Below are 27,158 nucleotides of genomic sequence, written 5' to 3' on the forward strand. Positions count from 1 at the left end.
TGATGATGATGATGATGATGATGATGATGATGATGATGATGATGATGTAAAGATACCCGGGTAGCAGATAGCAGTTACTCAAGGCATATATGCCTGTCTTATCCCACAGATGCCTTTAAAGAAAAACAGAAGTCATTAATCCTGAAGGACTCAGACGAGATGAGGAACAAATGAAGCAACAACAGCATGGAGAGGCCACCAGGAGGCATGCTTCAGGTACGTTTCCATTGCCCCTGCTTCTTTGAAGGGGAGAATAGCTTGGTGAGCAGAAGAAAAGAAATCCTTCCCATCCATACCTTAGATTCCAATTCTGGCAAGAATACAGACTTCTCCAACTTACCACTGAAGCTATAAAGTTAGTCTCCAGAACCATTTTCATGTTAATCCCAAGCAAGGGAAGAACTTTGAGCAAACCCACATGAATCAGCCTGCCTCCACAAACAAAAATGACACTGACAAGTTGCATCAAGTTTATAGATCCATAAACCCACAGTAAATTCCAGACTCCTGCAAAGTCAGAAGTCAATAAAAAAATGCAAAGGCCACCTCTCAGAGAGCTCAAAGACAGAACTTAAATGACTGCAACATACCACTTTCTGAAGGACCACAATTCTTCCAACCTTTAATAAATTGCTAGACAAATATTTGTGGATGAGAAATTAGGGATGTGATGATCAACAAGACAGACACCGGAACTCCTTTGTGAAGCTTATAGTCTAACAGGAAAGAGCCATTACATATTAATTACAATTACTTCATTAATTACGAGTATGATGAGTGGTATAAGGAAGAAGTCAAGTTATGGGAACTTGTACCAAGACACCTAACCTAGGAAAAGGGGTTTTCCTAAGGAAAAAATATTTAAGCTAAGACCTAAAGGGTGGGCAGGAGTTGCCCAGGCAGAGAGCTGGTCCATCTATAATGAGCATCTGTGTGCCCAGTACAGTATCAGATATTGGGATTAGAGAGGTGAACTGGGAAGTACCTCTCCTCAAAGAGTTCACAGGCAAGTGGAGCTTGAAAATAAGCTTCCATCATACCTGCTGGTTGGAAATAATGGGGTCTCCCTATCACCACGTAACAGATTAAACAGTTATTTAAAAATTGCTGTGAAACTCAGAAGAATTCAACCCAAAGTCTTCCTAATTGCAAAATGTTCTGTTGTGAGTGAGAGAACTTCTCTAATATTTTAATTTAAAAAGACGAAATTGAGAAACTGTCAAATCCTGTGGAACACTTGAGGCTTCAGCAAGATAACAAGGCTTGTTGTCTGGGGATATGCAAGCTGCTGAGAAAAATCACAGCAGGCACAGGGCAGCCCAACCATTCCAAATTCTAAATAAGGAATTGATTAAAAGGGATTGAGACAGGACATTAAACTTTGGAGGCCTGGAAAAACTGTGTTGGTAATTAATGATATTAACAATAGTATTATTAATAACATTGTTAATGAGAACTAAACATTCTATTAAACTTTTATGTGTACTAACACAATTCTATGGGTATATTATTGTCCCCAACTTATGGATGAAGAAACTAGTGAGTCAAGCAAATAAGAGATTTCTGCTTATGGCAATATGTCAGACTAAATAACATGAAAACTAATGTCTACAAAGCATTAGACATGCTGAGTAAAACAATTCAGCATGAGCTTTAATCACAAAAGAGAGTTTGAAATTAGTTTGCTCAAGTGTCAAAATCAAAGCGTGAACTGCATGTTAGAACAGTGAATAGATATATATTGCAGCTATCCCTTGAGGGATAGTTGAACAAAGGGCTTGGATTTTTGTGGCCACAAGAAGGCAAAGGATAAGGTGCTGGCCCTGTGTGAAGCGGGTGTTAGTACTAAGATTCCTCAACATAAAGTTAATGACTTTTAAAAGTTTCACCCTTGGCGAAAAGATACAACAGATAGAAATTTACCCACTGGGACAGGAAGACCACAAGACCACAATGAAAAACCTAAGTAATTCTCCTGGGCTCTGGGTGGGAAAAAAAAAAGTTGTTTCCCTAAGAATTTGTATCCATGGATCTTTTGTCACAAGTGTTTGAGGTTCTAGTATATGTTAGCCAAGTAGTCCAAGAAGCCCAAGGTGAGAATTCAACATTAAAAAAAATTGTTCTAAGCAAGTGATGTCTTCTAAGGCACCTGGCAGAAACAAATGAATGGACATTTCCTTAACCTAAACCATTCCCAAGTCCCCAAATAAAGGCTTTCTGAAAATGAGTTCACAATCCAAAATCACAAAATACGAAAGGAAAAATCCACCATGAGTGAAAGTCAGCAGTCACAACAAATAGGAAAACCCCTCGAGAACTTCAGTAATAGAACACTCAGATCAAGACTATGAAATAAATTATTGAATTAATTGGGAACATAAAGGAAGAATGTAAAACATAAGAAAAGATCAAGAAACTATCAACAAAAACCAGGCATATGTGAAAAAGAATCTCTAAAAAATAAAAATAAAATAATTGAAAATAAAATCTCAATGGATTGACTATTAGCAGATAAGCACACTGAAAGAATTGGTAGACAAGAAGATTAAGATTAACACTTTGGGAGGCTGAGGCCAGCAGATCACCTGAGGTCAGGAGTTTGAGATCAGCCTGGCCAACATGACGAAACCCTGTCTCTACTAAGAATACAAAAATTAGCTGGGCATTGTGGTGGGTGCCTGTAATCCCAGCTACTCAGGAGGCTGAGGCAGGAGAATTGCTTGAAGCTGGGAGGCAGAGGTTGCAGTGAGCCAAGATTGCACCACTGTACTCCAGCCTGGGTGACAGAGTGAGACTCCATGTCAATAAATAAATAAATAAGATAAAGCTAAGAAAATGTAACATAAAGTGTTAAAGACAAGAAAAACATCAACTAGGTCAGTAAATAGGGAAAAAAAGAATAAGAAAACCCAATGTACTTCTAATAAGACTTCCAGGAGGAGTGAATAAAGACACTAAAGCAGAGACTATTCGAAGACACAGGAATCCTCAGATTCGGGAAATGGAGTGTGTTCTGAACATGGTAAGCAAAACTAAATTAATACCCAAATGCGTTGTTCTCAAACTCTGAAACATCAAAGGCAAAGAGAAGATCTAACTATCAAACAGAAGAAAAGGCAAGTCACCTAAAAAGAAGCAGAAACAATTAGATGTACAGCAGACTTTTCAATCACATCACTGGAAGCTGGGGACACAAAGGACCTACGTCTTCAAAGTGCAAATAGAAATAAGATTTCAAGTTAATCATTTACAAATAAGGCCAAATTTAAAACATTTTTAGACAAGCAAAGGAAAGTGTTAACCATTGAAAAAAATCTATTGGTTAAAGAACTATGAAAGGATACACTTCAAAAAGCCAGAAGTAAAGAATTGGAGATATGTAGAAATAGAAAACAAAAGAACAGGTAAACATCTTGGTAAATCTTAGTAAATTGATTCTGTAACATAATAGTGGTGATGGCTGATTTTGGAAACAGCAGGGTAGCTGCAGTTAAAGCATTCCAAATTCTTACACTGTTTGTAAGAAGGAGAAAGATATTGATCAACTTTAGACTTTAGATTTGATGTCAACTATGCATGGTGAATTTTTAAGGGAATCCATGAAAAAGAAAAACAAAGGATTAAGATATGTATTTAGGGGAATCAGAGACAGAGAATATTATACTGAGTGGTGGTAACTGTTGAGTAAAAGAAAAACTAAAAAGGGAATAGGTAGTAATGGTTAGCAGGGAGACCGGTAAACAGGAAAAACAGAACATAAAGAAAACTCAGTCTGATAGAATTTTTTTGAGCATTACAAAAAAATCAGGGAAAATAAGAAGGTAGAAGTAAACCTAAAATTATCAATAAACAAACTAAACACCAAGACAAAGATAAGATTTTTTTAATTACAAGAGATTGTCCTAAAGTACAAAGACATCAAAAGTTTAAAAGTAAAAATATAGGAAAACTACTTTTCAAAATCCAGCTGATTGAGCTATGTTAATACTAGACAAATTTGTAAGTAAAAATATTATTATGAGAGTTCTTATATAATATGAAAGGAGCAATTCAACCAGGAAGAAATAAAAATTGTAATCTTATACTCACCTTATCATGATCTAAAATGTTCTGAAAGCAAAAAATGACAGAAAGAAGGAGAATAGACAAATCTCCAAACTTTTTTCAGTGATTAGGCAGACAGAAAATTAGGAAAAGTACAGATGTGGACAATACAATTAACAAGGTTGATCTAACGAACAAATAGAGAACACTGAACCCAGAGCATTTAGAGAGTATGTATCTTTTTCAAACAGCAGGCGTCGGGTATAAAAACTGACCACTTAGTTGGTCACAAATCAAGTTCAACAAATTCCAAAAAATCTGTATAATACAGACCACAATGCAGAAAGGTGAGAAATCAGTTAGTAAAAGATAACTTAAATACATATATATTTGGAAATTTTAAAATACACTTTTAATTATCCTAAAATATCATAAAATATCTCCTAACTATTATCAGGAGAAATAGTGAATATTTTTTAAGACTTATTGTCAAAGGAGAAGTAATTCTGAAAATATACTACACTTAGGACTAAATGAAAATTCCCCATATCAAAACCTGTGGAAAGGAACTAAATTTTATTTTATTTTATTTTATTTTATTTTTTTGAGACAGGGTCTCTCTGTGTCATCTAGGCTGAAGTGCAGTGGAACAATCACAGCTCACTACAGCCTCAAATTCATGGGCTCAAGCAATTCTCCCACCTCAGCCTCCTGAGTAGCAGGGACTAAACCCCTACACCTGGCTAATATTTGTATTCTTTGTAGAGACAAGGTTTTGCCACGTTGTCTAGGCTGGTCTCGAACTCCTGGGCTCAAGCAATCCACTCCCCTTGGCCTCCCAATGTGCTGGGATTATAGACGTGATCCACTGCACCCAACCCTAAATACATTATTTGAAAGACATTTTATAACTGAAATATTTATATTAGAAGAGAAGACTGAACGTCAATGATCTGAGCATTAACCTTAAAAAGGTTGAAGAACCCAGTAAACCCAGGGTATATAGAGGGAAGGAAATAATAAAGTTAAAGCAGTCCATGAAATATAAAACAAACTTATAATACAGATGCTTGGCAAACATAGGATTTGGTTCCTTTTAAAACTAACAAAGTGATAACAGAACAGACAAGGTAGTGAAGCAGTAGAAAGTGTGAGCTCTGGAGTGACTGCCTGGACCAAGTCCCACCCTAGCACTTACCAGCTGCACAGACTTGGGAAACGACTTATGGCCAGCATCAGGGGAGCCACAGCAAACTCTGGACTGTCAAAGCCCAGTGCCACGTACTAATCGGTTACCCTTACAAGACATCCAAACTATGTACTCTGATTAGAGTATCCTCCTCCCGTTATTAAAAAAACAGGTATTATTATCTCCATTTTACAGATGGGAAAACTGAGATTTGTACAACGTATGTAATTCTCTTAAAGTCACGAAATGATCAAGGGTTGAAACTGATTTAACACCAAATCTTTCTGGACTCCAAAGTCTACTCCCTCAACTACCACAGTAATCTACAAGAGAAGAGGAAAATCCCTGTTGGCCATTCAGTGTCGTGATATTCTGGAAGGTTATTTACTGTATACCCAACTTTAGGGTAAATATCTTTCTTAAGGTAGACTATAAAACAAAAGGAGCAAATGCCTCTTACTCATATATAGAAGTTCCTACTCCTACTAATATTAACCTAGTGATTAAAATTATGGGCTTTGGGACTGGGCACAGTGGCTCACACCTATAATCCCAGCACTTTGGGAGGCTGAGGCAGGCAGATCACTTGGGGTCAGGAGTTCAAGACCAGGCTGGCCAACATGGTAAAACCCCATCTCTACTAAAAATACAAAAATTAGCCAGGCATGGTGGCACACACCTGTAATCCCAGCTACTCAGGAGGCTGAGGCAGGAGAATCACTTGAACCTGGGAAGCAGAGGCTGCAGTGAACACAGATGGTGCCACCACACTCCAGCCTGGGCAACAGCAAGACTGTCTCAAAAAATTAATTAATTAATTAAAGGCTTCGGAATCCAAAGTAACATGAATAATTGCTAATATTTATTAGACACTATGTTACCATGGATAATACTAAACTCTTTCAATCCTCGCAATATCCATTTTCACAGGTTCTGTTATTGTCCCATAATACAGACTAAGAACAATGAAGTTAAACTGACATAGCAACTGGCAGTATTCCAAACGAAGCCATCTAACTTCAAGAGCTGACATTCTTATCCACACTCAACTCGTGGGTCCTGACTTCCTCGGCCATCAGCTGGGGATGACCATACCCGCTTCCTGAACTGCAAAGAGGACATGAGAGCAAGCAGGTAAAGCCACCAGCATATCTGGCATGCAGTAAGTGATGATGATGGTGGCGGTGAGGAAGACGGTGATGGTGATGATGACAGCTGGCCCTTGCAAAGATATAGGCCTAATTGCTACAGAACAATTTACTGCATGAAATCCTCAAAAAGAAATCTCTCCTTCCATTTCACTCACACAAATCTTCATGTGAACAGATCACTTGTGCTCTATGAGAAAGCTTATTTTCAAAATCAAAATCACAGCATTTTGCATTATGTGAAGATATGAAGAAAAATGTTTAAAAGAATCTGATAAATAAAACTATAGAGAAGTGTGGGGGGCGGGGCTGCTCACATTACCCATTGCAGTAAGTCTAGCCTTGAACTTAATTTTCCAGAATTCTTGAAATATCAGTGATCGCAACATAAAAGACCAATTAATCAGACTGTGCTTGTTCTCTATGTGTGAGTCACTGTTGCCATCTACAGTTAAATATGGGACATGCAATGCTGCCAAATAACTGACCTAAGAACTTAGTCCTGGAGATGGTGGTGCTAAGGCAATCCACTTGTACAGTGAGTACAGAAAACAAAAATGCTACCTGTAGGAGCAGCTCTTTTTCAACCACCTCTTCAGTCTTGCTGATGAGACGCTTCTGCAGGGTGTGAATTTTCTGTATCAGCTCAAACGCATTGGGGTCGCTGGCCTGTCCAAGGGGAACAACAATAGCAGCTGAGATATCATCAACTTCAAAGCACTGAGGTCTCTATGTAAAATGTACATTGTCTTATTAAAATCTATTGCAAACCTGCAGACCTAATACAGAGAGAATTAGAATCAAAAATAAAGTATAATAGATGAGATAATCATAAATACCTGTCCCCAAAAAGGCAGATTGCAGTTTTCCTAATGTTGTATCTATGGCATTAGTTATTCTATAAATACAAAGTAAATGTGTTTATTCTACCAGTGGGAATAACAATAATGGTAGCTAATATGCTCGATATATGATTCTTTGCCACCATGCAGATACTATGCTAAGTGCTTTTTATACAACATTATACTTTAGCTGCAGGACAGCCCTAGAAGACAGTATGTCTTTTCCTTTTATACCGATATGACAACTGAGGCTGAGAGAAACTAAGTCATTTACCCAGACTGGCAAGGTTCAGAGCTGGAGTCAAGCCCAAATACGCCAAGCCCCAAAGCATAGTTCTCAATTCCTATGCTCTGCGGCTTACCCTACCGTCTCCTCTGTTTACTTGATTTTCCAGAATTCTTTGTTTTGTTTGAGACAGGGTCTCACTCTGTTGCCCAGACTGGAGTGCAGTGGTGCAATTATGGCTCACTGCAGCCTCGAACTCTGGGGGATCAAGCAATCCTCCTGCTTCAGTCTCCCAGTAGCTGGGACCACAGGCACGTGTCACCACACCGGGTTAATTTTTTTGTAAAGACAGGGTCTCACTAGGTTACCCAGGCTGGTATCCAACTCCTGGGCTCAGGCAGTCCTCCTACCTTGGCCTCCCAAAGTGCTGGGATTACAGGTGTGAGCCACTGTGCCCAGTCCCTAGAATTCTTGAATGGAATGAGACAGAGCTCCCTAAATTCACTCAGCCTTAGGATTCTCCTTTGGTAATTGTCAGCAGGAAGATTCACTGCAGTCTCCGATGGGGATGGTTTCCAGGATGTGGACTTCTGCTAATCATTGGCAGCAGAACACTACCATGGCATTTAGCTCTGAAATGGAATTATCAGTCCACAAAGCTCTGATGATCCTTCACTAGTTGTGTACAATTCAAACAAGATACACAGTTATAAATTGGTAATTTGTCCTCTAGACTTTGAGCCAAGGCTTCACTTTCAACTGTACTGACATTTTGAATTAATCTAATAGCTAAATATTTTCAACTGCCTCCCAGAGTCTCTATTTTCTAATTTTTCTAATAGAAATTGATGTGGAATTGGAAACTTTAAAGATGTGCATGAAAACACACAGAATAAACTAATGTGACAGTAAATGAATTTAAAATCTTCATCTCCGCTTCTGCAGATCACTCTTGGCATTTGAAGAGGAAGGAATGAGGGTCCAAAAGGGAAAAGAAAAAGAGATGCCATTGACTCTGACTTTGCTTGAGAAATACTAAGTAGTGCCAACTGATATCCATCTATTGGGACTAGATTTGGCACACATTCACCTGGCAGGGTTGGATGCTGTTAAAATTCAGGCCTCGTGTTTACATAGCAATTTATAATGCATTATCCTTAATGCTTTCTTCATTAAAAGGAAAAAATAAAAATGAAAAACAAAAATCTGCCTGGCTGATTTTCTTTCTTATAAGGAAAAAGTAAAAATTAAAATAAAAAATAACGGCATTTTTATTTTTTCCTCTCTTAAAGGTCCCTATGTAAAATATATATTGTCCTTTCCGTTCTTAAAGAAAAAAAATAAAAATGAAAAACAAAAATCTCCCTGGCTGATTTTCTTTCTTATACCTGCCCTGCTTTATCTTACATGACATACTTACATCTCCCAATACCCTGATCATTCATCTAGTTGAAGGCCCTTTTGGCATCCACATTGCTAGTTACAACTAAAGGAGATAGCTTTCTTTTTCTTGAATAAGCAGAGTTTGTCTTTAACTGTTATTTTCAGTGCTGGTGGTAATGACTACCAGAAAGTCATAGAATAAAATTAAATATGAAGTTGATTATCCATCCCCTTCCAATAAGACTTTAGCTGTGTCCCCAGATTCTAAGAGAAAGGGCTTGGCTAACACAATGCTTTCAACAAGAGGGCAGTTCACAAAACCATATTTTCTGTAAGTAATAAAAGGATGCAAAGATCAATTGAAAGATGGTAGAGATGCTGGTGACCAACATCACTAAAGGCCATGAACATCCAAGACTAATAGGCAGCCTCAGGATAACTAGCTAACCAAAACCTACCCAAGCCAGAAAAATAAATGTCAGTTGGTGAGGCAGGTTCACAGCTTTCACTGGGCTTTCTTTAGGTAGAAAGGATTTTGTGCAAGACTTTTAAAACAAAACCCAAATGAACCATCTGGTTCTGAGAGAACTCAATTTACATCTGATCCAGCCTTACATTTTAGGTGACAATTTGCATAGCATTAAATAAAACCTCGCTTCTCGTTGTGCTTTAGGTTAGAAGCTTCGCGTGGGATAGGAGGAGAGATTTGGGGATGGGGAGAACGCACTGCCAGATGTTACCTCGAGCTTCCTCCATCTGTGCACATTCATGGGATTCTCCAGCTCCTCCTCCAGGGCTCGGCAGCGTGTTCTCTCCTTCAAGAATTCTCTTTGCATGTGAAAAAACTCCTGTCTGAATAAGACAAACTTGATTTTGCAAAGAATTATCCACCCATGTGAATATCCTGTCTATCTTTAATTGGTTGCATACACACTATGTCTTATATAAAAAGTTGGAATTAGGGAGAATATTGTGAACACTGGGACCAGCCTTCTAAATCTGGGCAAGACACAGATGATATTAATTCTTGCAGAGCTCAAGAATTGGCTTAGCTTTCAAAAAAAAAAAAAAAAAAAAGTGTCAGGGCTTCAGAGTCAGAGTCATGATTCTGGATACTCAAGAAATTTATAAGTATATGAAAGGAACAAAGGGCAGGGGGATTGTATTAGTCTTTTCTCATACTGCTAATAAAGACATACCCAAGACTGGGCAATTTATAAAGGAGAGAGGTTTAATGGACTCACAGTTCCACATGGCTGCAGAGGCCTCACAATCATGGAGGAAGACAAAGGGAGAGCAAAGGAACATCTTATGTGGTGGCAAGCAACAGAGCTTCTCTAGGGGAACTCCCATTTATAAAAACCATCAGATCTCGTGAGACCCATTCACTACATCACTACAATGAGAACAGTATGGGGGAAACTACCCCTGTGGTTCAATGATCTCCACCTGGCCCCCATCCATGACACGTGGGGATTATTACAATTCAAGGTGAGATTTGGGTGGGGACACAGAGCCGAACCATTTCAGCAGTGAATTATGAGAGTTTCAATATACTGTTTAATGTTTCTAGATGTCTCTATAGTGGTAATAAGTGAACAGGCTACAGTCCACAAACTCAGCACCTGACAGCAATATGCTGAGGCTCGGGTGATAACCTAACACCAGTCAGGGCATACATCTCCACCCTCACTACACATTGCAATCCCTTGGGGAGCTTTGAAAACTACCACTTCTCCTGGACCCAATCCTTAGAGGGATTCTGTTTCATGGTCTAGCATGGGTCCCTGGCTTCATAGGTCTTAAAGTCCTGCTGGTAATTCTCACGTGCAGCCCAGGTTGAGAAACCTAAGTTAGGAGTTGTGATGATACTTTATCTTGAGTTCCACAACTGTGCACAGATGGCTGAAAAAGTCCTGCATATCTAGCTCTGGCTGAAATACACTGCTACAATCTTCAGAAATCTCTAGTTGATAGGTAACATGCAATAGCCATCATCAGTGTTTGCGAGCTGGCTGTCGCCCTATCGAATGAGATGTTGGGAGGCAGAGAAGAAGCAAGCACTTGCATTGACACGGGCAATAAGGATATTATTATCTGTCCTCACCTGCTGCAGGGGTGCAGATTACTAATACTAAGCCATCTCTTTTACTTAATCGCTTCATTTAAACCAATAATGCAACTTCCCCTCAATTAGCAAGACAAACCATTAGAATTAACTGCATGATGTTCACTCAACAGGGCGCTCAGAGCAAGCTGCTTAGAATTAAAAGCATATTTGTAACACTTCAATTTTCTAGAATGTCATCAGAAGGGGAGGGCAGAAATATTAGCTACCATATTTGATGGCCTGCTTTGTACTAGACTCTGTACATGGCACATTGATTTGTTTTGCTGTTTAATTGTGACTACAAGTCCAAAGCTCAGGGAGGGTCAGTGACTTGCCCAAGGTCACGCAGCTTGTAGGTAGCAAGACAGATTGGAATTCATGCTAGCTTGCCTCCAACCTTTATTAAGTTGTCTTCCCATTGAAAAGAAAAATAAAATATATTATCAACAAACTAGCAATACTGAATGGGAATGGATAAAATTTCGTCCTTTGCATATGTAATAAAAATAACTCATGGCTGACAAGTTTAGCGATGGTTTGGAGACTATTCAATAGTTACTTAGAATTAATCCATTTGTCTCCAAAATGTCTATGGTGGTATCTCTGGGTAGTAAACTTATGAGTGATTTTCTAAACACTTCTTTATATGTTTTCTGCATTTCTCACATTTTCTACAATGAATTTGTACTACTTTCATCATCTGAAATACAAGCAACTCCAAAAAAAAAAAAAAAAAGAAAGAAAAAGAAAAAGTATTGATCTATCCTTGATAGTGGCAACCTTGCTATTCCTGAATATATTCATTGCATTTAAATATCCAAACTATCTTCTAACCCAATTGATTTGAGAAGCAGATCCAAACCATGTCCTTATTCCAAGATGGTCAAGGATACTGTTCATCTACAAGTCTGTGGGGAATAAGGATAGCTACTGAGAAAATACCAGAACTCTTATTTGGTTTCCTGCAATTGCCTTTATAAAACATGGTGACGTTTGCCCAAAGGGAAAGTAGATCTTGTGTAATGCAAGATTTCAAGAAAGAAGAAGGCGCACTAAGCTAAAGTGAAAGCTGCAGAAGATAAATCAAGAGTGAGATATAAAATTTGGCCGCCTTCTAAGGAAACGAAGTTTTCAAGTAGTGATAAAATTACATTTTCCACCTCTTTTCTTCCTGTATATAATTCCAAGAAAAAGATGTGCAAATGTTACCAGATTAAATTTCAATATTGATGCTCCCTCTCTTGCATACTGACGTATTAAAGAAATTCGAGAAAGCTCATTGGGGGAAAAAATTTCTGAATTGTAACTAATTTCCTTAAAAATTATTTTGTAAACCCCAGAATATGGTTTTTTAAAAAGCTTTTTGCACTTGCCCGTACCCCCCTGAAAGGAAGCTGGTTCATTTTTGTGACACAGCATGGGAACAATGGAGACGTTATGGAAAAGCTGTTCTTATCATTCGTTAATAATTTTATCCTGTAAACTTCATTTTGTACAACTAGATAAAGACCTTCAATGAGCAACAAGCATGACTACGAAGTGATTTTAGGAGTTCCCCATGTTGCACTGTGCCCTCAGCCCTGAGATGTATTATCTATTACCTGAGTTCTTCAACATTAGCCACACTCCTGGCAAGAATCCCCTTTTCCCGGCGAAGCTTCTTGATCTCAAGTTTGAGGATTCTCATGTCCTCCAACCTCTGGTTGTACTGGCTCTCCCCTTTATTCAGCACAGACTGCTGGATCTTGATCTTCTCATAGAGCAAAGCTAACTCATCATTGCGCCGAACAAGCTGAGACCCCAGGATATCTCTCTCGCTGATGACCTAGGAAGGTAGGGAGGGGCATGGCCACCAGGAAAGGAGAAGCCTTAGCTTTTCATTGTGGCAGCACTATTCATTCAATGAGTATCTTTCGAACACTCACATGTACTGGGCACTACGTGGGCTGGGCACTGGAAAGAGCTGGCTAGACAATCAACACTGGGCCCCTCCCACTAGAGTTTTTGAAAACACCATACAACAAATAATCCTTAATAATATTAATAATAATAGTCCAAGGCTGGGTACAGTGGCTCATGCATGTAATCCCAGCACTTTGGGAGGTCAAGGCAGGTGGATCACTTGAGGCCAGGGGTTCGTGACCAGCCTGGCCAACATGGTGAAACCCCATCTCTACTAAAAGCACAAAAATTAGCCAGGTACAGTGGCAATATCTGTAGTCCCAGCTATTCAGGAGGCTGAGATGGAAGGATCACTGGAGCCTGGGAGGAGAAAGTTGTAGTGAGCCAAGATGGTGCCACTACATTACAGCCTGGGTGACAGAGAAAGACTCTGTCTCAAAAATAATAATAATAATAATAATAATAATAATAATAATAATAGTCCAATCATCTAATAATCTTTAGCCTATGTATGTGTCGTTGTATTTATTTCCAAATCCCTTATATTTATAAATGTTCAAATCTGAATGACTTCACGGCGGGCTAGCTCTTGCCAAGTTCCACTACTTCCTTCTATCTTGCACTGGCCAACTTTTCTCTGCCAGGTCCCTGAAAGCAGTTAAATTTCTAACCCCCAAATTATGCATTTGGGTTTCTATCTCCCAAATTGTTATTTTCATTTTTTTCATGTTGGATGGGTAATGTGCTGACATTGTGATAAGGTGTGAGGGAGGCATATCTTACACATACATGTGAACATCCAGTCAAGACCAAATCATGTAATTATTCATTGCAATTATATGTGAGCAACTGTATTATACTAGAATGCAAGCTCCTTGAGGATGAACCATATTGTCTTGGTGGCCAATGTGGTCCTAGTGCCTAGAGGAGTGACTGAGACATGGGAAGTGCTCATAAATATAAGTCAAATAAAGGAGTGAATATTTCATAATTAATCAATACAAGATGGGTCTCTGCTGCTGTTCTTCCAATAGGGCTGGTTGGCAGAGCTTAGAGAGGAAGGAGGGTTCAAAGGGCGGAATTAAATACTCGTGTCTGTTGACAAGGTCTGCAAGTCTGACGAGGAGGTGCTCTACCTGGTCTAATTCCTTCTTCTGTCTCAACCTCTCCCCGTCAGCCTCAGCAATTATTCGCAGGAGTTTTCTCTCTTCAGCTTCTTGCTTTTCAATAAAGTGTTTGGTCTCCAGGGCTTGTTGTCTCAGCTTCTGCAGCTCAGCCTGACAAAGAGTGGAAGATACAGGCAAATTTCAATTCATTACAGCACAAACCAGGACGACAGGGCCCAGATTCAGATGTACAGTTGTGCTTCTTACTCTTTCCTCTGATGTTTCATTTAACACAGTTTGATCACTCTCACAAGCAAAACAAGCTTACAACACACACACACACACACACACACTCACTCATAAAGAAATAGCAATGAACATTACAGTCATCATGTTTATTCTGAGTTGTGCCCTTGAGGGATTTCTATCATTTTTCTATATACGTGTAGCAGGGGCTTCATTGGTATTCAGCAGCACTTCATCTCTTACCGGCTAAACACCAGGAGAATTCACAAAGAATAGTGCAGAGCAGGATGTGGGGGTAAGGACAGGGAAGGCCTCCATGTGTACAAGCTCCTGTAATGTCCCTAACACCACCAGCACATGAACCGCAAAGATAAAGCCCTTTGTAAGCAAAATTAAACTACTCAAAGATAATAACTGTCTATCTTATAAAACATCCTAATGAAACAGAAGGGATGTCATTTATAAAAAGATATACAGATTCTACTTCTATGGCACTTCCAACCCAGATGAGAGGATAAGATAGACAAATACTAGGCAAATATTAAGAAGTCCAGGTAATAATTTGTCAGCGTCTTGATGATCACACAGAGTGAATTGATATTATGGGAGGTCAAAGAAAAAGTCATCCTTAGACTGGGGGTAGCAGGGATGCTTTCTCAGAGAGCTCAGACCTGAATCTGGCCCCTAAGTTTATACGAAAATCATAGGAATTATGGAGAAAGGGTGCTATGGACTGTTAAGTTTCAGCAGGACAATTTGTCTCATCAAAGTGCACATTCACTTCTATTCCACAAGTTTGTTTGTGACCTACCATATCCCAGGCATGATACTAGGCATTTGCGTAGCTACTCCTGTCTCCATTTAATTCAATTACAGAGACAAAAGCAAATAACTTGCCCAAGGTCATGGAGCTACTAAGTAGCAGATTGAGATTCCAACCCAGATCTTTTGATTCCAAAGCCTGTGCTCCTTCTACTGTCATCACCCAAGAGTTCCAAATTAAATATAGAAGATAAGCAAGACTTGAGGGATTCGCCTTCCATTGAAGATGATGAATAACCAACAACAGTGTGAAAATGCTATCTATCTATGTGAAAAGGACATGGGTGTACACATAAAGGTGTTTATATTTCTGCCTGGGGTTTAGAGGGAAGAACCAGTCAGGTCACTGGCAGTTGACAGATATTGCCAACATGGAGGGGTATGTGTTGTGAGAGCAGGGCATTCAGCAGTCAGGCTTGTGAGAACAAAGGCATGCAAACTATAAAGTACCTGGTGTGTTCACCAAATAGTGAAACAGCCAATATGGCTGAATTAGAGAGCCAGGTAGGGAATAGCTGGAGGCAAGGCTCACAAACAGCTAAGGCAGACAGGGAAAGGCCTTGTGTGCCAGGCACTATGTAGGGCATGCAGTGGGGGAACCAAAGTTACGTATGTTACAGGAAAGAAGAATATGCATTTGAGAGGTTCCATGCCCAACTGGGATGGATAAGGGATATCACAGACCAGGTCAGAACAAGAAGAAGCAAATGAGGAGGAAGAGTTCTGCTTTCCCTCATGCTGGAATCACAAGGGAGATGACAAGATAATATTAAGGTTTCAACTTGTCAATGGCTTGCAAGTTGGCAAATGTCAGTAAAAGAGTAATAATTTTTTCCTTCAAGTAAGTATTTGGACCCCCGCCTACCTAGAAATGACACCCAGATGATGGAAACCTCATACTTTAAAGTGCCTTTGAACCAACCCAGCTTTAGTTACGGTCTGTCCCTGCCCCATGAAAACCAGAAGTCATTAATTCTACACCTCAGACTTATCTAAACAGTAAAAGACACTGTGTACCTCGTAACAGATGTGTAATGTCACAAACTGAATGCAACCAGCTACTATAAAACCAAGGGTTTCTTTTATGACATTTTGTTTGTTCATTTCATGAAACATGTTTTGGTCTAGGGATAAACAAAAGGAAATACTTATTGAGAAAAGATCTCATCTAGTATTTACCATTTGGGGGGATTATCTGTTAGGAAAGAGAGCAAAGAACCAGCCTTTCTGTTTCTATAATCATTTAAGGTGACAGCAAAAACAGCAATAAAATACCTGTTTTGCTCATGCTTTCTTTAATAAAACTTTTATTTTCCCAGATGTGCAACATTCACTTCCCTGTTCTTAAGTGCCAAGAGCTGATCAGAATCCATCAGCAGAACAAAATGAAACTCCTGTTATATTAAAATGCAATCAACAGTGTGTAAAAGTATCTGTCTGAAATGTAAAACCACTCGTGCATTTGGCATTGCTTCGTACTTTTTTCATAATATATCAACATTCTGAGTGGTCTCTTTATGTCATAAATGTATGGGCTGTAAACAAGATGTGTCATTAGATGTTGGCAGCAAATGTTAACATCAACAAAATACCTTGGGTCTAATGCATTTAGCAGTTATAAATCTGAGCCATCTCACTCAGGAAGGATGGCAACAACCACTACGCATTCAAAAGCTCATCAAACAACGCCCTAGGTGGGACCTGAGGTTTCTGCACCTATCCAAGTGTTACTGGTGGTATGAAGTTGTAACGAGATGGCAGGACACAGCCTCTACTCACCACTTCCACGATTATACAATTTTGCAATAGGCATTATGGATTATCTGTAACCAGATTTGGCTATGGGCATAAATCATATCTCAAGAGTCATACTTGTAGAATTTCTCCCATTCATACATGATCTCAACATGAGTTTCATAGAAATTATCTATTTAAATCTAGCAAAGCAAATAGTACCACCTGAAGTCTTCTAGCCATGAGAATAATTAGGCTCTCTCTCTCTCTCTGTCTCACATGGATGACAGCTCCCCACCCATGGTGAGCTACAGAGTCCACTAAGTAAAAGAATATGGTGCCCTGAAGCCAGGCCCTAATGTGGTGCTGAGCTCTGGACACAGAGAATCTGCTGATGAATTATTCACCAAGAATCAAAGTGCTGTCAGATACATGTGGGATGATTGGAAAGAGACAAGACAGAAGCAGGGGCTTGTTAGGACTGGAAGGCAGACACTCCAAATGAGATGGCTCCTTCAGTGCTGATGAAACAAGCCTGGGACACAATGGGCAGATGAATGCAGACACAGCAACGTCTACAGAGAACTATTGACATCCTGTCATAACCATAATGTGCTGATAGCGTACAGGATCCTCAGGCATCAGTGGAGGCTAGTAGCAACAGAAAAAGTAAAAGAAACATGGAAGGATAAGATTTGTCTGCTGAAGGGGATGAATGAAGATGAGGATGACCTACTAAAGATAGTCGTTTGCCTATCAGCTTGGAAAAGTCGTAAATTGGTTGTCCTGTCCAAGGGTATCTCACAGGCTACCTAGCAGGCGAGGGCTTGCCCCTCTGGGAGGGATTATGTACCCACGTAGCTTTGTACAACTCGCAATAATAAGATAAATGTCTCCTGGAGCAAAGTTACTAGAAAATCTGCCCTTTCCCTCAGGGTTTTGGATGGCAGACTTTAGATGCATGAAATCCAGGGACCTGTGTGAAATGTGATTCATTCTTAGGCTAAAAAAGTCAAGAGGCTAAAACTCAACATTTGAGCTGTCGTATTTTTCTAGAGAATGTCAAACGGGCTTAATGATAGGCCAAAATTATCCAGTCGGAGCACCATTGCAAGTCACCCTTGGATAGCCTCAAATAATTAATCAGGGAGGCCTCTGTCTTTGCTCCTCATTCTTGCCTTCACGGGAAATGCGGGGAGAAACAGCATCCTAGTTCCACAGTAAGTCCAAAGCAATCATCTTCCTATAATTGATGACCCAAAGCCATCCAGACCTGGGATTCCCCATTTGGAGCAGTCTCTGGAGCAGAAGCCTTTTAATCATCCTTCATGTTCACCAGCTGCCAAATCTGCTGGCCCAGGTCCAAACAATATAGGACTCTATTGCCCTGTATTTTATTTTATTATGATGTTTCTTTGGAGCTTTATGTGTAGACACCTGATGGCAGAGGCCATAAATGAAACAAATATTAGCTAAAGTCAAACTCTGAGGAATTAGGAATAATTGATACTTTGTATAGGACATTTGTTCTAAAGCAGGATTTTGTAGAATGACATTAGTTCCAACTTGGACCCCATTATGGGGTAATAATTAATCTTTTGAATAGAGTATTACAGGGAAAGTAAGAGATGAGACCTAATGCCATCCTTTAAAGGGAAAGAGATGATGCACCAAATGGATTACACTGAGCCTTGCTAACACAGTCCATAACGCTCATGGGTGAAGCAATGTTTAAAATAAGTTTCTTGAGGTCCCAGAGCAAGATGGCCGAATAGGAACAGCTCCAGTCTCCAGCTCCCAGTGCAAGCGACACAGAAGATGGGTGATTTCTGCAGTTTCAACTGAGGTACTGGGTTCATCTCACGGGGAGTGCTGGACAACTGGTGCTGGTCAGCTGGTGAAGCCCGACCAGCGAGACCTGAAGCAGGGTGAGGCATCACCTCACCTGGGAAGTGCAAGGGGGAAGGGAATCCCTTTTCCTAGCCAGGGGAACTGAGACACACAACACCTGGAAAATCGGGTAACTCCCACCCCAATACTGCGCTTTACCAAGGGTCTTAGCAAACAGCACACCAGGAGATTATATCCCACACCTGGCTGGGAGGGTCCCACGCCCACGGAGCCTCCCTCATTGCTAGCACAGCAGTCTGCGATCTAACTGCAAGGCAGCAGTGAGGCTGGGGAAGGGGCGCCCGCCATTGCTGAGGCTTAAGTAGGTAAACAAAGCCGCTGGGAAGCTCGAACTGGGTGGAGCCCACAGCAGCTCAAGGATGCCTGCCTGTCTCTGTAGACTCCACCTCTGGGGACAGCACACAGCTAAACAAAAAGTAGCAGAAAGCTCTGCAGATGCAAATGACCCTGTCTGACAGCTTTGAAGAGAGCAGTGGATCTCCCAACATGGAGGCTGAGATCTGAGAACGGACAGACTGCCTGTTCAAGTGGGTCCCTGACCCCTGAGCAGCCTAACTGGGAGACATTCCCCACTAGGTGCAGACCGACACCCCACACCACACACGGCGGGGCACACCCCTGAGACGAAGCTTCCAGAGCAACAATCAGACAGGATCACTCACTGTTCAGCAATATTCTATCTTCTGCAGCCTCCACTGCTGATACTCAGGCAAACAGGGTCTGGAGTGGACCTCAAGCAATCTCCAACAGACCTACAGCTGAGGGTCCTGACTGTTAGAAGGAAAACTAACAAACAGAAAGGACACTCACACCAAAACCCCATCAGTACGTCACCATCATCAAAGACCAAAGGCAGATAAAACCACAAAGATGGGGAAAAAGCAGGGCAGAAAACCTGGAAATTTAAAAAATAAGAGCACATCTCCCCCTCCAAAGGAACGCAGCTCATCGGCAGCAACAGATCAAAGCTGGACAAAGAATGACTTTGACGAGTTGAGAGAAGGCTTCAGTCCATCAAACTTCTCAGAGCTAAAAGAGGAATTACGTACCCAGCGCAAAGAAACTAAAAATCTTGAAAAAAGAATGGAAGAATGGATAACTAGAATAATCAATTTAGAGAAGGCCATAAACAAACTGACATAGATAAAAACCATGACACAAGAAATACGTGACAAATGCACAAGCTTCAGTAACCAACTCGATCAACTGGAAGAAAGAGTATCAGTGATTGAGGATCAAATGAATGAAATGAAGTGAGAAGAGAAGTCTAAAGAAAAAAGAGGAAAAAGAAATGAACAAAGCCTTCAGTAAGTATGGGATTATGTGAAAAGACCAAATCTACGTCTGATTGGGGTGCCTGAAAGTGAGGGGGAAAATGGAACCAAGTTGGAAAACACTCTTGAGGATATCATCCAGGAGAACTTCCCCAACCTAGTAGGGCAGGCCAACATTCAAATTCAGGAAATACAGAGAATGCCACAAAGATACTCCTCGAGAAGAGCAACTCCAAGACACGTAATTGTCAGATTCACCAAAGTTGAAATGAAGGAAAAAATGTTAAGGGCAGCCAGAGAGAAAAGTCGGGTTACCCACAAAGGGAAGCCCATCAGACTAACAGCAGATCTCTCAGTAGAAACTCTCCAAGCCAGAAGAGAGTGGGGGCCAATATTCAACATTCTTAAAGAAAAGAATTTTCAACCCAGATTTTCATATCCAGCCAAACAAAGTTTCATAAGTGAAGGAGAAATAAAATCCTTTACAGACAAGTAAATGCTTAAGAGATTTTGTCACCACCAGGCCTGCCCTACAAGAGACCCTGAAGGAAGCACTAAACATGGAAAGAAACAACCAGCACCAGCCATTGCAAAAGCATGCCAAAATGTAAAGACCATCAATGCTAGGAAGAAACTGCATCAACTAACGAGCAAGATAACCAGCTAATATCACAATGACAGGATCAAGTTCACACATAACAATATTAACCTTAAATGTAAATGGACTAAATGGTCCAATTAAAAGACACAGACTGGCAAATTGGATAGAGTCAAGACCCATCAGTTTGCTGTATTCAGGAGACCCATCTGACATGCAGAGACACACATAGGCTCAAAATAAAGGGATGGAGGAAGATCTACCAAGCAAATGGAGAACAAAAAAAAGCAGGGGTTGCAATCCTAGTCTCTGATAAAACAGATTTTAAACCATCAAAGATCAAAAGAGACAAAGAAGGCCATTACATAATGGTAAAGGGATCAATTCAACAGGAAGAGCTAACTATCCTAAATATATATGCACCCAATACAGGAGCACCCAGATTCATAAAGCGAGTCCTTAGAGACTTACAAAGAGACTTAGACTCCCATACAATAATAATGGGAGACTTCAACACCCCACTGTCAACATTAGACAGATCAACGAGACAGAAAGTTAACAAGGATATCCAGGAATTGAACTCAACTCTGCACCAAGGGGACCTAATAGACATCTACAGAACTCTCCACCCCAAATCAACAGAATATACATTATTCTCAGCACCACATCACATTTATTCCAAAATTGACCACATAATTGGAAGTAAAGCACTCCTCAGCAAATGTACAAGAACAGAAATTATAACAAACTGTCTCTCAGACCACAGTGCAATCAAACTAGAACTCAGGACTAAGAAACTCAATCAAAACTGCTCGACTACATGGAAACTGAACAACCTGCTCCTGAATGACTACTGGGTACATAACGAAATGAAGGCAGAAATAAAGAGGTTCTTTGAAACCAATGAGAACAAAGATACAACATACCAGAATCTCTGGGACACATTTAAAGCAGTGTGTAGAGGGAAATTTATAGCACTAAATGCCCACAAGAGAAAGCTAGAAAGATCCAAAAGGGACACTCTAACATCACAAAAGAACTAGAGAAGCAAGAGCAAACACATTCAAAAGCTAGCAGAAGACAAGAAATAACTAAGATCAGAGCAGAACTGAAGGAGATAGAGACACAAAAAATCCTCCAAAACATCAATGAATCCAGGAGCTGGTTTTTTGAAAAGATCAACAAAATTGATAGACCACTAACAAGACTAATAAAGAAGAAAAGAGAGAAGAATCTAATACATGCAATAAAAAATGATAAAGGGGATATCACCACCGACCCCACAGAAATACAAACTACCATCAGAGAATACTATAAACACCTCTACGCAAATCAACTAGAAAATCTAGAAGAAATGGATAATTTCCTGGAAACTTACACTCTCCCAAGACTAAACCAGGAAGAAGTTGAATCCCTGAATAGACTAATAACAGGCTCTGAAATTGAGGCAATAATTAATAGCCTATCAACCAATAAAAGTCCAGGACCAGACAGATTCACAGCTGAATTCTACCAGAGGTACAAGGAGGAGCTGGTACCATTACTTCTGAAACTATTCAAATCAATAGAAAAAGAGGGAATCCTCCCTAACTCATTTTATGAGGCCAACATCATCCTGATACCAAAGCCTGGCAGAGACACAACAAAAAAAGAGAATTTTAGACCAATACCCCTGATGAACATCAATGCAAAAATCCTCAATAAAATACTGGCAAACCAAATCTAGCAGCACATCAAAAAGCTTATCCACCATGATCAAGTGGGCTTCATCACTGGGATGCAAGGCTGGTTCAACACACACAAATCAATAAACGTAACCCAGCATATAAACAGAACCAAAGACAAAAACCACATGATTATCTCAATAGATGCAGAAAAGGCCTTTGAAAAAATTCAACAGCCCTTCATGCTAAAAACTCTCAATAAATTCGGTATTGATGGAACATATCTCAATATAATAAGAGCTACTTACAGACCCACAGCCAATATCATACTGAATGGGAAAAACTGGAAGCATTCCCTTTGAAAACTGGCACAAGACAGGGATGCCCTCTCTCACCACTCCTATTCAACATAGTGTTGGAAGTTCTGGCTAGGGCAATCAGGCAAGAGAAAGAAATCAAGGGTATTCAGTTAGGAAAAGAAGAAGTCAAATTGTCCCTGTTTGCAGATGACATGATTGTATATTTAGAAAACCCCATCATTTCAGCCCAAAATCTCCTTAAGCTGATAAGCAACTTCAGCAAAGTCTCAGGATACAAAATCAATGTGCAAAAATCACAAGCATTCTTATACACCAGTAACAGACAAACAGAGAGCCAAATCATGAATGAACTTCCATTCACAATTGCTTCAAAGAGAATAAAATACCTAGGAATCCAACTTACAAGGGATGTAAAGGACCTCTTCAAGGAGAACTACAAACCACTGCTCAGTGAAATAAAAGAGGACACAAACGAATGGAAGAACATTCCATGCTCATGGATAGGAAGAATCAATATTGTGAAAATGGCCATACTGCCCATGGTAATTTATAGATTCAATGCCACCCCCATCAAGCTACCAATGACTTTTTACACAGAATTGGAAAAAACTGTTTTAAAGTTCATATGGAACCAAAAAAGAGCCTGCATTGCCAAGACAATCCTAAGCCAAAAGAACAAAGCTGGAGGCATCATGCTACCTGACTTCAAACTATACTACAAGGCTACAATAACCAAAACAGCATGGTACTGGTACCAAAACAGAGATATAGACCAATGGAACAGAACAGAGTCCTCAGAAATAATACCACACATCTACAGCCATCTGATCTTTGACAAATCTGACAAAAACAAGGAACGGGGAAAGGATTCCCTATTTAATAAATGGTGCTGGGAAAATTGGCTAGCCATAAGTAGAAAGCTGAAACTGGATCCTTTCCTTACTCCTTATATGAAAATTAATTCAAGATGGATTAGAGACTTAAATGTTAGACCTAATACCATAAAAACCCTAGAAGAAAACCTAGGTAATACCATTTAGGACATAGGCATGGGCAAGGACTTCATGTCTAAAACACCAAAAGCAACGGCAACAAAAGCCAAAATTGACAAATGGGATCTAATTAAACTAAAGAGCTTCTGCACAGCAAAAGAAACTACCATCAGAGTGAACAGGCAACCTACAGAATGGGAGAAAATTTTTGCAATCTACTCATCTGACAAAGGGCTAATATCCAGAACCTACAAAGAACTCAAACAAATTTATAAGAAAAAAACAAACAACCCCATCAAAAAGTGGGCAACGGATATGAACAGACATTTCTCAAAAGAAGACATGCATACAGCCAACAGACACATGAAAAAATGTTCATCACTGGCCATCAGAGAAATGCAAATAAAAACCACAATGAGATACCATCTCACACTAGTTAGAATGGCAATCATTAAAAAGTCAGCAAACAACAGGTGCTGGAGAGGATGTGGAGAAATAGGAACACTTTTACACTGTTGGTGGGATTGTAAACTAGTTCAACCATTGTGGAAAACTAGTATGGCGATTCCTCAAGGATCTAGAACTAGAAGTACCATTTGACCCAGCTATCCCATTACTGGATATATACCCAAAGGATTATAAAGCATGCTGCCATAAAGACACATGCACACGTATGTTTATTGCAGCACTATTCACAATAGCAAAGACTTGGAATCAACCCGAATGTCCATCAGTGACAGACTGGATTAAGAAAATGTGGCACATATACACCATGGAATACTATGCAGCCATAAAAAAGGATGAGTTCATGTCCTTTGTAGGGACATGGATGCATCTAGAAACTATCATTCTCAGCAAACTATTGCAAGAACAGAAAACCAAACACTGCATGTTCTCACTCATAGTTGGGAATTGAACAACGACATCACTTGGACTTGGGAAGGGGAACATCACACACCGGGGCCTATTATAGGGAGGTGGGGGGAGGGATGGCATTGGGAGTTATACCTGATGTAAATGACAAGTTGATGGGTGCTGACGAGTTGATGGGTGCAGCACACCAACATGGCACAAGTATACATATGTAACAAACCTGCACATTGTGCACATATACCCTAGAACTTAAAGTATAATAAAAAAAAAAAAAGAAAGAAAATTTGGGAAAAAAATATTAGTTTCTTCCAATTCATTCAGCAATAAATAAACTCTATTCCACCACAAGCTCCACAGTGGAACAAACTGTTTTCTATAAAACTCTGGTTTCAAACAAGAAGTACAAAGGCAAAGTGCAGAACATTTTCCAATTTTAGAAAATACATGTATATTTCTTTATACATAAAAAACATTGAATGCAGAATCTTCTATTCTTTTTCTATCATAAGATAGAGTGGGGGAGATGAATGTCTGAGACAGGTAAATATATCAGTTACAATATCCTTTTTTGTACATTCACTTTTGTTACAGTTTAATCTTCTCAAACAAAACGAGCTTTAAGTTAATTTAATGTAGCAGTTCTATTTCCATGAAAACCTATCATTAACTTGACAAAATTCATTATTAAATTGACAGCGCCTATTTCAATCTATGGTATCTTAGAATCTAGGAAATATGGCATTGAACCTGCCAACACTAGATACACATTTTCAAGACAGTGACTATCTTTGAAAGCTAATATGTGCAGAAACCAAGGTACCCAGTCTCTAATTTGTTGTAAACAGTTTCTGCAAGTGGCTCTTAAGAACCCATGAGCATTCTGCACATATATTTTCATAACAAAACTGTCATTATTTTCTTAGAAGTTTCTTTTTTAATCCTTGGTCAAAAGGATTGGAAGGGAAATCTATTGGATTGGATAGGAAAAAGAAAAAGACATTAAGTTTAGTGAAGTGTATAGTAAAACATATTTGGTTAGAGGATTTAAAATGGCATAATTATTTGCTTTGTATTCTTGGAAAGGGTCCTTATGTTAGTAGACATAGAATATTCTAAATTAGTAGATTTTAAAGAGTATGTCTTAGTAAGATATATGGAGACAGAGATGATCCCTGGAAGGGTAGCTGCAAAGTTCTTAGACCCACAGAGGTAAAGTGAACTACAAACCTGGTCAAGGGTAAACCAAGTAAGAACAGAGCTCTATCACCCAATTGATAAGACTGCAGATAGAAAAGTCACAGGCACACAAAGTAAAAAACAGAGGTATAAAGCACCACCTTATAGAAGGCCCAGGGAGGAGTTTGGGAGGGTTGAGTGTGAGCACAATGGTTGGACTTGGTTGTGAATGCAGAGGGATCGTAGCGGGCATGCAAGTTCAAGGACTTCTTGGCACTGCCGACCTGCTAGGTTCTCTCCCACTGATGTATGATAGCCTGCATAAATGAAAGGGGTGTGTGTGCATCTCCACTACTCCCTTCCCCCATTCTACCTAGCAACACTACCTGTAAGGAGCCCTGAACAAGAGATGGTAAAGCTCATCCTCCTGGTGCCATGTTTGCTTGGTTTGGATAACTAGCAACAGTGACCACAGGCAGACGTGGTTGTACTCCCTGCCCCTCGCTACCTTCAGTGAGACTGGAGGTTGCCTAGGTAGGATGATGAACTATTGGTCCTTTGCTTTTACTATGAGGTCAGTACCTTCAATGTTTCCTTTTCCTTTTCTATTCGCTGCTGTTCCAGGTGCAGCTTCACAATTGCAGACTCTTTGACAGAGATTTCTTCTTTCAGCTGATCTACCTGATGGGTCGTAATCTTTAACTTTCTCTTCATTTCTGTTATTTCATCCTAACAAAATGAAAGGAGAAATGTTTGAAAGTGAATTAGACATCATCGTCCCTATGGAAGTTCAATATATATTTAAGAGCTCTTAAGGGACGCTCTCTCAAAATAATGGTCTCTTGATCAATTACAACTGGGCTATTCCTTTGTCTCTAGTGCCCATCGACCTCAAAGTACTTTATAGTATTAACTCTCAAAATATTCTCATGAGATACACACAAAATATGCATAATGAACATCACACACACACCTTATTCCTCCTTTTATGAAAGGAATTGGAAGCACAACAAACATATAACTAAAAGATTTTGAAGCGAAGCTCTGGAATTCACAAGAGTATGCTGCTGCCCTCTGAGTCATGGTAGCTATTGGCAGTTTTAAAAATTAGAAAGAGAACCGGGCACAGTGGCTCATGCCTGTATTCCCAGCACTTTGGGAGGCCAAGGCAGGTGGATTGCTTGAGGTCAGGAGTTCGAGACCAGCCTGGCCAACATGGTGAAAACCCTGTCTCTACTAAAAATACAAAAATTAGCCAGGCATGGTGGTATGCGCCTGTAATTCCAGCTACTTGGAAGGCCAAGGCAGGAGAATCACTTGAACCCGGGAGGCGGAGGTTTCAGTGAGCTGAGATCATGTCACTTAACTCCAGCCTGGGTGACAGAATGAGACTATGCCTCAAAAAAAAAAAAAAAGTAGAAAGACAAGAACAGTAATTCTACATAATAATTATAAGTAGAACCATGATCTCCACATCCTATTAAGATGTGTCATTTCCATTTCAAATAACCTGATAGTTTTGTGTAAATTGGTCTTCTTTTCAGGCAAATTCCATGAGATGTTTTTTTTTTAATCTATTCTAAATTCTGCCATTAGGG

The 27,158-nt window shown here is 39.8% G+C and overlaps 1 protein-coding gene and 1 pseudogene across 1 annotated transcript in view; both read right to left on the bottom strand.

Moving 5' to 3' along the window:
* Window positions 1–27,158, bottom strand: part of CFAP58 (cilia and flagella associated protein 58) — a 108,720-nt gene that overhangs the window by 46,957 nt on the left and 34,605 nt on the right. The window contains exons 10-14 of the mRNA XM_023206584.2: window positions 26,143–26,289; window positions 13,981–14,121; window positions 12,544–12,767; window positions 9,573–9,684; window positions 6,946–7,050 (exon numbers count right to left, since the gene is read on the bottom strand). Of these exons, the coding sequence (XP_023062352.2) occupies window positions 6,946–7,050; window positions 9,573–9,684; window positions 12,544–12,767; window positions 13,981–14,121; window positions 26,143–26,289 (729 nt within the window). The remainder of the gene's footprint in view (window positions 1–6,945; window positions 7,051–9,572; window positions 9,685–12,543; window positions 12,768–13,980; window positions 14,122–26,142; window positions 26,290–27,158) is intronic.
* LOC111538959 lies at window positions 13,572–13,685 on the bottom strand (annotated as a pseudogene).

The sequence above is a fragment of the Piliocolobus tephrosceles genome, chromosome 9 (assembly GCF_002776525.5).
Source record: "Piliocolobus tephrosceles isolate RC106 chromosome 9, ASM277652v3, whole genome shotgun sequence".
Taxonomy (NCBI): domain Eukaryota; kingdom Metazoa; phylum Chordata; class Mammalia; order Primates; family Cercopithecidae; genus Piliocolobus; species Piliocolobus tephrosceles.